Source organism: Cydia fagiglandana, chromosome 6 (genome assembly GCF_963556715.1).
Source record: "Cydia fagiglandana chromosome 6, ilCydFagi1.1, whole genome shotgun sequence".
NCBI classification, from domain to species: Eukaryota; Metazoa; Arthropoda; class Insecta; order Lepidoptera; family Tortricidae; genus Cydia; species Cydia fagiglandana.
This window is the reverse complement of record NC_085937.1, coordinates 8,586,433-8,599,462: the sequence shown is the minus strand read 5'-3', so window position 1 is coordinate 8,599,462 and position 13,030 is coordinate 8,586,433. Positions and strand designations below refer to the sequence as shown.

Genomic DNA, 13,030 nt, shown 5'->3' with positions numbered 1-13,030 from the left:
ATTATGATATCACGGTTTCATTTTGAACCTTACAGTCTCTTATCTTCTCTTATTTAAGGTGTTTGGTGCATTATAGACATTATAGTTATACAACCGTGAGTTTATATCACACATAGAAATAAGTTTCATTATGCTTTGAATTAATTGGCTAGTATTATACTTACTTGTAATAAGTTAAAGATAAACAGTTACTTCAGAAAAACCAATAGGTCGTTTAGACGTAGGTGTAAAAAATATATCGGTCATACTTATAACTAAAATATATATAGGTATATATAGTGTAAAGTTTCCTGATAAATATTGCAAAAAAAAACGGGAATAGACTAAGTAATGTATACATTGATAAGATTGTAGAATGTAATGTGTGGTGTGACAGATACTTTGTTACAAAACAACAAATTGTTTAGTTTTTTAAGAAATTCCTTTTGGGGGAGATGTTGTAGGTATCTGTAAGTTTAGAGTTCTACCCTCTTATGTTTTAATAAATCAGTTGTTGTCAAGGACTCGTGGTGTTTCATTGAATAGTACAATTTCTTTCCATATGCTCAGAAAATACTTAAGACAACGTAAGTTGACAGCCCAAGACAAGAAGAAAGATTGCGAGCAAAAAGTTCATGAATATGTTTTCTTTGCCCTTTAAGTTTTTTAGCCAATATAGCAAAAACAATCCGTATACCTACCTACATATGTTTAAATGGTTTAGTTTGAACAATGAATCTAGTATGTAGGTAAACTCTCTACAAACTATGAAACTAATATCATTGTTACGTTACGAGTAGTTACTCATGCTCATTGAGTCAATATCTAACATACGAAAAGTTTGTCGACACAGAACTCTGCCATACAACTACTTCAACAATGAGTCGATAGCGATTCATTGAACTGACGTGACAAGGTTCTATAGTGCCCTACTAATGGAATTAGTTCACTGCATTTACAAGTTATCTTGTTTTGATAAGGACAATTGCTCTAAAGACCTGTGACTTGTGACTTTATGATACCGCTGTTAAATTGTATAATAGCGACAATATTACACAACAAAGAGATAAGCAAATAGAGAATGAGGGCCCGATTCGGATTTCGAAATATACATCTATTAGATATCTCTTAGACATCACCAAGATACGATAACGATATGTTTAAGACCTAACCTGTCAAATTTGACATTTGCGCGATTCTGGAGATAGGTACTCTTGAACAATTTCCTCAGGATATGACTTAGAGATCCAATTCACATCTAATAGATATCTTACGCTAACCAACGTAAAAATGACATTGGTTGCCCGAATTGCGCGGCAAAAGAGAACTAATTGATATCTAAACTATAACGAATCTAGAATGGATCTAGTACGTGTCGTCTCTTGTGAATATCTTGAAGTTCAAATACGGCAGTGAGGCAATGAATAATTAGAATGATTTTGATTAATTTCTTTTTCAGGAATGTACGTTCTGCTTGTGGCATTTTGCTTCGCTATCGTGGTAAGTGCTGAAATATTTACACGTTACTTTAGGACGGTTATTATTATTTTCTCTCGGTTCACTTCATTTTAACGCTAACATCCAAACGGCTTTAGAAAAAGTTTTATGATTTTGTCATAAGAGCAATACAACGCCGTTCTATATCGAAAATATTTCGTACAGTCGCCATTAGATATATCGGGTCGGCCAAGGTGTTCACAAATATCTGAATAAAGCCTCTATTATGAAGGCAACAGCGCGCAGGTTCAGATATTATTGAGCACCTTAGTTGATATTATCTGGTGGCGACACTGGCGACTGTGCATTTCAAAGTACGACATGTTATGTGTCCAAGCTGATTCAGTGTTGACAAATGTGGTCACTCCTGAAATTAACTTGAAAATATTTCAGATATTCGTGGTATCGTGCGTTGTGTACGCATCACGCCTGAAGCCTATGGCGGCGCGCAGCGCCCCTGCTGGCACCGGGCGCGCCCTGCCCGCGGTGGCGGAGGGAGGCCGCCTGCAGGTCGCCGGCCTCGTGGGCACCACGCTCGGCCTCGCGCGCGACAAGCCCGAGAAAGAGTCCACGACTAACGCGCACGATTGGGTGTGGCTGGGTAAGGAACTTGTTAAACATATTGAAATTGAGGACTTTTCTAAATATTTACTATGGCGTTATTGGCAGTAGTTCATCGAATCTTAGTCTCCGGCCTTCACCACTAGAGGGCTTCGTCACTTTTTCTTTAATATATGACATATATTTCAGTTTATAAATCTTAGACTGTTAAAGGGCTCGCTAAAGTCCCTAGGAGAGTTATATTTGACCGCGGGGACTCGCTCTGCGGGCTTTTGGCTCTTGGGCTCGCGTAAAAGTTCGCCTCGCTCGTAAAGCTCCAGGCCTTCGTAAGCCTTGATGATTCGACATCGGGCCACCTGCCCTCTGACTCGCTTATTAACGCGCACTTCATATTGGATGAAAGCTTAGAAGACTTTAATTACTAACAAATTATGTATAAACTATAGTTACTAACAAACTATCTATAAATTATAGTTACTAAGAAACTATTGTAACGAGTAAAAACACCGAGCACCACTTTATAACAACATTTATTAGGGAATCACAAATATGAGAGTATAGATCTGAAATAACTATGCGAGGACGCTCTCGAGCAAAACCAATCTAAGATGGACGACCACCTCTAGTGATGTGACATTGTCGGTTATCGTAGTGACGTCGAACACCGATGGATGACGATCTCGCCGTTCACTATGTATCAATTATAGTTACTAACAAACTATGTATAAATTCCAGGCCGCGCAACAATCGAACGCAACGGCAACCGCCACTCCACCAACCGCAACTCCACCCAACCCGACAACGGCAACGAAATGCGCATAACCGCCAACCCGCTCAACTACAACTACGTCGACCCGGACGACGCCATTCGAGACAACGGCAACGTCATGGTCACGAGTTTCGACAACCCTAACTCGATAGAATTACCATCGCAGAGCGAACGAAAAGAGCGACCGATCGACTCGACCACGTATTGCAAGAAACCGGCCAGGCACGCCAGGCATCACTCTGGAGATGGGCATTGGCAGTGAGTATGAGTAACAAGTATATACTATCGTTAACAGAGTTAGCTGACCATGCGCACACCTTATTACAACGACATAAGGTATATCAATGGTTAGTTAAGGGTCACACGAACCTAGTCGGCGCCATACAATCAAAATTACGCTCTCAATTTAAAACTTGACTTGAACATTCAATCTATGTCAGATATAGGTAGTTGTCCTTGCTAGAAATTGTAAGAAAAAGAAATTAGAGCGATTAGAATATAAGAGCGGCCTTTTGGGGTTCGTGTCACTCTTTAGTGTGTTGTTATTTATAATATTTAGTACTTACATAAGTGAAAGCGATAAAGCAAAGCGGCCTAAGCACAACTGACGATGACGTGCAACGCGCGATGGCCTGTTTTTCACGCTACGCGCTATCACATTATTAAGAGTAGGAGGGCACTTGACAAGGTGTCGCAAAAGTAGACAGTGGCAAGTCGTCAGTGTCAACTGTGCCAACAGTTGTGCTAGGTCCGCATATCAATCCCGTAGTTTTTGCTAGGCGCTAAATTAATTTTGCGGTTTATATACGCGCCTCCTGAAATGCTGATTAGTTTTTAACTGTTTGCTCACACTTAGTAAAATCCTCTGCTTGTCTGTGATTAGATATGATTACTTACTTGTAGTCGGCGTTTAGAAAACCATTCTATTCCTCCAGTGTATGAACCATTTTTTTTTTCAATCTAAGGTATTATTCCTTGTTTTGAACATACCGCAAACCTAGCAAAAAGTTCGCGAGTGAATATAATTTTAAAGTTGTGTAAAAATTTTATAAGTTTTGGGTAGATACTACTACCTAAGCTTAAGACACTTGATTGAGATTTACCTACATTGTGGCCAAACGCATGTTTGACAATTCCATCGTCTCGCTTTGTGACCAAAAGCTCCAACCCGAAAGTCGGGTTGTGTTTTAGGTACTAGGTATGAGCTGATTTTTCTACGGATTTTTAAACACTGGGCTTGCTAGTTAAAGTAAGGACGCTAAGCACGAGGAATTTTGTACATTGACAGCGGGTCATGTTCCTATCTCTATCTATCTATTAAGCCCTTTTATTATGATTTAGAGTATGTCACTTAGCTCAGTGTGCCGCTTGGCAAAGGCCTGCTCCAGCTCTTTCCATTGTGGTCTGTCGTGGGCCACTCTTCTTCAGTTCCTATCGCTATCACACGTGCGTAATATATTGCTCTCCCGTCCACGACGGCGGTCAATGCTACTGCGAGCCGGAAAGCAATAATATATAATTATGCGCGCAAGAGCGTCGCTAGCTAATTGGCTACGTGGGAGGCAGCTGATTTAGCCGATGGCCGACGAGGAGGGTAGGAGCATACATTTAGTTACAAATTTCATTCTCTAGAGGGAGGGGGGGCTACCCGTCCCTAGCAACGCCCTTTTATGCGCGTGCGATAGAGATAGGAACATGCGGGTAAATATACGAAATTCTCCGTGATTAGTGTCCGTACTTTAGTTCCAAATGAGAATAGAGTTAGACCAAGAAGTCTGCAGAGATTTTGGTAGTCCACGCAGTGCTTGTGTTATTATAAACGTCAAACTTCTATGAAATTATGACGAATAAATAACAGTTGCACTGCGCGGGCTATCAAAATCGCTGCAGACTTTTCTTGGTGTAACTCTAAGCCAGGGGTCACCAATTAGTTTCTTGAGAGGTCCGATTTTAAAAAATGACCATCGCGGTCCGTTTCTACTTGAGTTTATTAAATCATCATCATCATCATTTCAGCCTATATACGTCCCACTGCTGAGCACAGGCCTCCTCTCATGCGCGAGAGGGCTTGGGCTATAGTCCCCACGCTAGCCCAATGCGGATTGGGGACTTAGTTAGTTTATTAAATAAGTATTAAAATTATATAGGTCGGCGGTCCGGACCGCGGTCCGCCATTTGGTGACCCCTGCTCTAAGCATTAAACGATTCCCTTGTATCTCCAGCACGGACGGAGAATACCGGCCGCCCGTCCCGCCACATCGGAACGCCTCCACCCCGCAACCCCAGGTACCTGTCCCGCTGAGAAATAACCATAAAGTAAGCGCCTCCTTTCTTTTTTATGCTATGCGAATTAACCTTTTGGACGCCAATGACCGATATATACGCACCGCAGGTCCAACGCCAAAGACGTATTAATCGGTCATAGACCACAGAGCAACATAGACCTAAGTGCGTATGCATAAAGTTCAATTTCAGTTTTGACACTTCGGTGACGTGGCGTCTGAGAGACAGACAGCTTTTGTATTTGACACAGCGTCGAAAAGGTTAACTCAAAATGGCGTTTTAACCTTTTGAACGCCAAACGGCGCATCTATTTGCCGTTATTTGCAGTTATGTGATTTTGTGAATAAATAATGCCAACCTAAAAGTGGGGTGTTTTTCAGTAGATTTTCATCCAAAAACGATCGAATGTCAAATGCCGTCTTTGGCGTCCTTGTCACGATTTTGCGTTGACGTCAATTGCCGTCTGTGGCGTTCAGAAGGTTAAATAAGAGTGGCCGAGTGTTATCAAGAAATGGTAACTTGCTTGACATATTCATAACCATACACCTAATAAACACATGGTTCACATGGTGTATGGAAAGCACAGACAAAACATCCTCCAGACTGAGCATAGTCGCGCTACCCCCTCTGCCACGCATACGGTAATTTTACACCATGTTCGAGTCGAAAGTGTCTTTGTGTGACGTCCGTGTCTTTGAACGGACCAATCACGGCACGGGACTTCGCTCAACTCGTCCCGCGCACCCCCGCATTTTTGGCATCATCGGTTGCATGAAATAATTGCTCTAAAATCAGTCTAGAGGATTCCTAGTCTATGATGGAAAGTAAGAGTCGAATTAAAATTATTACAGGAATTAATTTTAATTATATATTTTGTGTACCTCAACAAAATTTGTGAATCTTAAAAGTCTAAGTCAAAGCAAAACATACACGGCCACTGCTCTGGAACGCCATTTTTATTGCTTGCTCAAAGAGTCTTCAATTACCTACCTATATTGCCTACAAACAGCCGACAAACGAAAATGATGAACCTTTAGCTCTTCATCATTGTAAACTACAAATTTGACACTCAATCGCATTCGACAAAGCATTTTATTGAGAAAGTAAAAAAAAGTCAAAATTGTAGATACTTACAGATATACTTAGTGTATAATTATTTGCCATCATATTTTCATGGAAAGGTACGAACGTGTCTTTCTATTACAGAGTCTCGGTACAAAAAGTACTGAGGTTGACCGAAGTAGTATGACAAATACGAACGTTTCCGAGAAAATGCGATGGAAAACAATTATGCACTACATCTGTAATGTCATTTGTCACACGCACAATTAGATACTTTAGTTAAAACACTGTAGGTAATTATGCTCAATATTTTTTTAATGTTGGGGAAGCAGGTATAGACCGACCGCTTAAAAGAGTCCTCCGCTTAAATGAGTCATGAGCGAGCGGCAGGCGTACGGCGCCCGCTCCTTCCCCGTCACCCTTAGGTCCAGTTGCACCGACCTCATTTGACAGACTGATCAACGTCAGCCGGCGCGCCCCGGCGCTTTACTATGGAACTTTCCATACATAAAAATTTATCGAACTCTTTAACGATACGAACAGTTTGGTGCAACCGACCCTTAGTCGTCCCACCCCGTCACCTCCATACCGCGCAGACTGGGACTCATTTAAGCGGTCGGTCTATAATAAGTTTCCCTGTTTGCGTCACCAGGTGTTGCCGGACGCCGTCATGCCGCCCACTCGCCGGAGCCACTCGCGGAACCACCACAAGAAACACGACCGAGAACACGAATCACGACGATCCCCGGAAAATGCCCGCCGCTCAGACCGGTAAGATCACTTACAATATTTTACAGTAACCTGTTATAATATGTTACTCTTCGAACGCCGCAAAAATATGTGACACGCTCTTATGGCTATACAAATAAGATCGCGTCAGATAGGTTTTGTGGCCTTCGTTGTGTAACATATTATTGCTGGTGACTGTACCTAACAAACGTCCCTTTTTGGCCCACTGGTTGACTGGTAGAAAATGCTTTAAGACATTAACTTTGTGGGTGTGTGTGTAACAAATAATTAACAATAAATATCATTATTTTCTATACGTGCCTATATGAGCTATTGAGCCTGTTGTGTCCGATAGTCTCCTCTCTGCCTCTTTTCCATACCCATTTGCAACACCTATCTACCCCCGAGATCTACCCACTAAAAATACTCACGTTTTATGCCTTCAGTAAGGTCAGTCCAATTTTACGTGTCGATGTTATAAATAGGTGTAAAATGACAGTTTACATTATTCTCAAATCTGCGAACTTCTCTCATGAGTCTTAAAAACCTAAGTACCTATAGTACCTACCTACCCAAAGGCGATTCAGTCAGGCAACAAAAAAATGAAATTGAAAATATAGCTTATGAGTTATGACTGGCGTCGCCGATTCACCCTGTGATCCGATTCGCTTCGGCCTATCGTAACCCTAAAACCTTAACTCTATTGGATCGCACTAACCCACTTAAACTTTTTCAGAATTATTGATCTAAACAAAACCGACGCCCCATACATTTCGAGCCGCGACATGAAAAACTACAAAAGCGACTTGAACCCCCTCCACGATTTAGACGACAACGCCGTAGAGAAGCTGAGCAAGGAAGAGTGCGCGCGGCTCTTCGAGTTCGACAACGACGCCCCGCTGGTGCTCGAGAACAAGGATTACCGGGAGATCGTGGGGCTCGACAGAGGCCGCACCTTTGCCAAGCCGCCGAGTCCCGACTACATGCATGACTCTGGAATCGGTAAGTTTCACAAGAACTAACATCGCTACTTTGGAAGAACTCAATATTACCACAAGGTTCTCCAAAGCATGCCATGAACGAACCCATAGATTTTTCGGACTCATTATGACAGCGGTCGGCAACCCGCGGCCCGCGAACCTCTCACTTGCGGCAAGCGAGCCTCCCTGGCAATTTTATATGTAATATTAACAAACGACAATGTCTGATAAAGTCATAAACATTACCAAAGTGCGGCCCGCGTCAACATCATTAAATACTATGTGGCCCTTGGCTGCTAAAAGATTGCCGACCGCTGCATTATGAGATCACCAATGCATGATAATTATGGAGAAGTGTAGGTATCATCTTGGGGCGAACGAATGGCAAACGCGCTCAAGGTGGGGCTTGTAAGAGATGGTCTGACGCCATGACGAAGACGAGTGGCGGCAGCCTGCAACGTGCAGTCCACTTGGCTTATGACCGCAATCAATGGAGAGATGTTGCATGTGGTCGCGATCCTCAGCATTGAGGGAACGAGGAAGAAGAAGAAGTTACACAAATCTAAGTTACGCTCAGGGAGACTAGCTAAGATGACAATTGTACATCGACAAACGCCATACGAAAAAATCGGGATGACATGCCATGAAAAGTCACGTTTATGTCCATACCACCGTTGTAATCATGCCAAATCTGGACGCACCTTTAAATGGTGCACTAACTGGATAATTCTCTGGTTTCTTAGGAGAGCGGTGCCGGCATATAGCGGCAGTATCCATACAAATACTACGACATCCATATTTAGCTGTATTTAGTATGGAGACGGCCGCTATATGACGGCACCGCTATCCTGGGAAAACCGAGCTTAACTTGAAATAATTAGAAACATATAGTCATGGCAAATTTTAAATACTTACCTAGTTTTCCTGACAGATTGGATAGTTTTGTCCTTTAAAGGATTAGGACAAAATAATGTAAGTCGAGAACTAAATTCGGCTTCCATTCCTCTGGGTCTGGGACAATGTGTTCCCTTATTGCACCCTCACCTGTTTCCGATAAAGTTATTACGGCGAAACTTAAAAGGTATCTTTTATTTTTCATTTAGAGTTCAAGAATTTCAAGATATGTTTTTTTTTCAGGTCTGCCTGAAGTCCAGATGAGGCATAAGAACCGATCCAAAGAATCGAACGTCAAAGGTGACTTTGTGGAAGCTGCGAATCCGAACAAAGGTAAATCCTACAGAGATGTTCCCTTCGTTGAAACGTCAGATTAGCTTGTGAAGAATCCATGATAAAACTACAGAATAGATATTAGCGCTTACGTATAGAAGAATCACTGTCTAAGAAACTCGATATTACGCGGCAATAACCGAATCAACGACGCATCTCGTGCTCTTTCGTGTACGCTTGCTACATAGGAGTTCTGCCTACAAGCAACCGGACAGCCGAACGTACACGATCTGCGGAGTGATATCCCTGATAACAAGAGGGGAGGCGAGATACTGACCATTTTGGTATTAATAGGAAGCGGTTCCCCAGAAGTGAAACGCGCGACGATAGTCGGCAACCCCATGTACTCGCGCTCGGGCGCCGGCGCGGGCGCGGAGGCGCTGGGGCTCGACGAGCTGCAGATGGACTACGATCAGATCATGCACTATTTCCACAACCTCAAGGTATAAACACACCGTCCCACCCGCTTCTAGACTAGATGTTGCTCTCGCTTCTCGACGCTCCCGCCGCGAGCACAGCGTATCATTAATCTGTACTTAGCGTTTCGATATTCGGTGTACTCGTACTCTCTTATGACATAGAGCCTAAATTTTGATGCATTTAAAACGACTTTAACGTAGTATTTTATATGAGTACTTACATTTTATACGAATATTAATACTTAATGATAATTCCGTGCAGTATTACTAAATAAGGAACTTTAAATATATGCGATTCATTTGATAATACTTCATATCATCACACTCCTGCAGCAGTCTGTTAGATGAAACCTCCTCACCGTTTGCAATCCGACCGTTTTCCCCTAGCGTTTTTGTTTTGTGAATGTAAATGATATCTCACTAGTATAGAAAGTAGTGTACACTTGAATGATATAAATTTCTACCGCTGCAAAATTATGACTTATGTCTATTTTCAAATTTTTCGCAGGAATCAAACGCCTGAGTAGAGCAGATCATTGCAAAGATCCGGACGGTATTGTCTACGTTTAATTATCAGCATATCAGCAAAGCCCCCATCGCCGCACTGAAAGCGCCCGAGGATAGTACCATAGACTCTGGGAACAACAGCGGCGCCGGCGGTGAGGCCGCGCCCACTCAAATGCTATGCGACTCCATCGCGCACAAAAATAATTTCATGAAAACACAGTTGAAATTCTTATTGGAGCACTTGAGCGAATCGTACGAATAATGTTGTTCAGTCATCGTATTATCCTCAACAGTGGACAAGTGGATCCTTGCAGTGATCGAAAAAGAAACTTTACCTATACCTACGATTGTAATTAACCGTTAAACGTATTTACTCTAGTCATCTACAAAGCTGCACATAATTATTAATAGTGTCTATTGTGTGCATGTAGTTAATTAATACTCGTATGTTAAAATAGAATGTAACGCGGTATTTGTGTTGGTAATCTCCGTAACAAGGCTAATAGATACGCAAGAGATATTTAACTTATATTCATGAGCTTGAGACGAGCCTATGTCACTATTTATTATCTAAGTGCAAAGACTTAGGACTGTAAATATTTTCCACTAGTAGGTAATGACGCTACCTCACTTTGTCTAATAACTTATAGCTTAGCTTAGCTGAATATTAGAACAGACTGTGCGTGCAAGTTCAACAATGTTAATTATTTGTTTCATCCCAGTTGAGTTGCAGACGTACCTAGTTTTTGTTAGAACTCATACTACCTTGTTTATCACGGAGGTGAAATAGATTTTAAGACTGCATATTGCCAGTGTTTAGGGAAATATTCCTAGTTTAATAAGACTATAATAGCGTAAGACACAGAACTAGTCAAATATATTGTAGCTGGTCTATAGCAGCAGTGGTTGTACAAGCTCAGAGCAGACTCATTGAAATGCAGAGCTCGAGTATTTTACAATCATTCTAATACATCTATAACTTTATTTTGCGTGACAACATTCCTAGATTGTATGTACAATGAGTATGTAATTGACTATCAATAAATATCAATGCAACAACTGCCACCAAAATACTATAAATTAGACATCATGACTGGTTTATATCATAAATTGTTGCATAAGCATTCGATGTTTTAAAATGTATAAGCTAAGTCAATACAAATTAGAGTCCATGATAACATTTTAGTCACGCAAGTTAAACCAACTAATAAGGTTATATGGACTTGTGATAATATACCTAAAATGACTGCTAGGGATTGTTTTGGCAGTTGATTTTATAAATAAAAAGCCATATCATATATAAAAACTAGCGCTTGTACAATATTGTAAACACTATATTTATTGAAGATGTAAATTTGCATTTACTTGTAAGTTAGTTCTTTAGGCTTTGTAAATATTGTTATGACGTTATATAATTTATAGGTACTTGCGTTGAGGTATCGAAGCAGATATAGATAACTAAGGTAGAGTCGCTTGGATATTGGAAAGAGTAGAGTTGCACACAATATTATAAAAAAGTGTTTAATATCTGTTGCAGTAATACCTAGAAACAGAGAGTACCGAGATGTAATAGGGTGTTGCTCCGCATAAAAAAACCTTCATGCTAAAAAGAATAAATATTCTAGAATGTACTTAATAACGCCTACCCACAAATTGATATGCTATTATTAAAATTACACGTATATCAAGGATATATTGACATCCTATTACAACTTATTACTCTGCTACAAAGAATAGTAAATGTTTTCAGTTTATAATTGTGTAATTTGTGACCCTAAATAGAAATTGCTGTTAATATCAAAAGGCTATTAAGTACGAAATAATGATTCTAGTTACATGTATGTAACTTTGATTTATTTACTGTACAACTACATGTCTCCAGTTAGCTTAAAAGTACACACTCCTATACCTACATTACTAAATAATTGTATACCATGATAATCTCTCAACTATGGATAAATGTGTTGTTTGGCTTTTGACGTTAGGTTAGGGATGAGTCGCAGAAAGTATTTTGTGCCGTAGTATTTGTTACTATAAAGACATTTGTTTTTTTGTTGAGTTTTTTCCATAATTATATAAAAGAAGTTTATATAAATTATTGCTACCAAGGTTTATATACATGTATGCAAACTGAGGCTTGTCACAAAATCCTTTCATAAAATGTCAAATTTAATAAACCATTATTGAATATGCTTTGTTTCAATGCTACCCCCCGTCCCACCAGTCGATGGAAATAGTAGGTACATTACGATATAAAAGTGCGAGAAATAGGAAATTTCGCAACGAGTGGCGTTAAATTAAAACACGACCGAAGGGAGTTACCTATTCGCACATGTATACAACGTTTTACAGTACATATGGACCTTTAAATTTTCTAGTGTCGTAATGTGCTAATTATCGCACTCGTGCTAATACGATTTTAACCCTTTGACCGCCGTTGGCATGTATACAAGACAACGATAGAACGATACACTGGCGCCGCTGTCTTGTATACAAGACACAAATTCAACCGCTCGGTAAATGTGAAAAAACATCAATTGTAGTATTTTATTACACTCGTGTTAATGTTTTAGGTCTTTGATTTTTAAAATAATTGCATTTAAAGCAGATAAATAAATCCATTCTTTTATAAGGCAATCAAAAAAATTGCTCCAGATTTCAACGTTTTTCATGTTCCTCGTCGCCGTTGTCTTGTATACAAGACAGCTAGGGATGGGAATGTTAACTCGATATGAGAATATTAGAGATGAAACGGATAGTTGTTTGGCCGGATACTGGATATTTGGCCTGACCATCGGCCGAATATCCGGTATCCGGCCGCCGAATATCGGCCAGCAGAGCTGCACCTACATTTCGGTTTTTCAGGTGCGCATTCTGCAGTTTTGACCTGTTTCTAAGTGAACGTTCGCGCGGACACATTTCTAGGTTCGAAATCAGTGCGCGTGCAAGTCAGTTGAATCTCTAAATTGTTTTAAAATAATAAACAAGTACGATTATGACCGTGACTGTTTCTTAAA

The 13,030-nt window shown here is 40.6% G+C and overlaps 1 protein-coding gene and 1 long non-coding RNA gene across 2 annotated transcripts in view; both read left to right on the top strand.

Moving 5' to 3' along the window:
• LOC134665103 (transmembrane protein 132E) overlaps window positions 1–12,203 on the top strand; it is a 117,455-nt gene extending 105,252 nt beyond the window's left edge. The window contains 9 exon segments of the mRNA XM_063521927.1: window positions 1,439–1,479; window positions 1,870–2,077; window positions 2,773–3,064; window positions 5,029–5,122; window positions 6,804–6,922; window positions 7,617–7,882; window positions 8,998–9,087; window positions 9,382–9,530; window positions 10,015–12,203. Coding sequence (XP_063377997.1) covers window positions 1,439–1,479; window positions 1,870–2,077; window positions 2,773–3,064; window positions 5,029–5,122; window positions 6,804–6,922; window positions 7,617–7,882; window positions 8,998–9,087; window positions 9,382–9,530; window positions 10,015–10,275 — 1,520 coding nt within the window. The 3' untranslated portion in view covers window positions 10,276–12,203.
• The window catches only part of LOC134665109 (uncharacterized), a 347,418-nt gene that overhangs the window by 151,141 nt on the left and 183,247 nt on the right, over window positions 1–13,030 (top strand). The gene's annotated exons all lie outside the window — the stretch shown is intronic.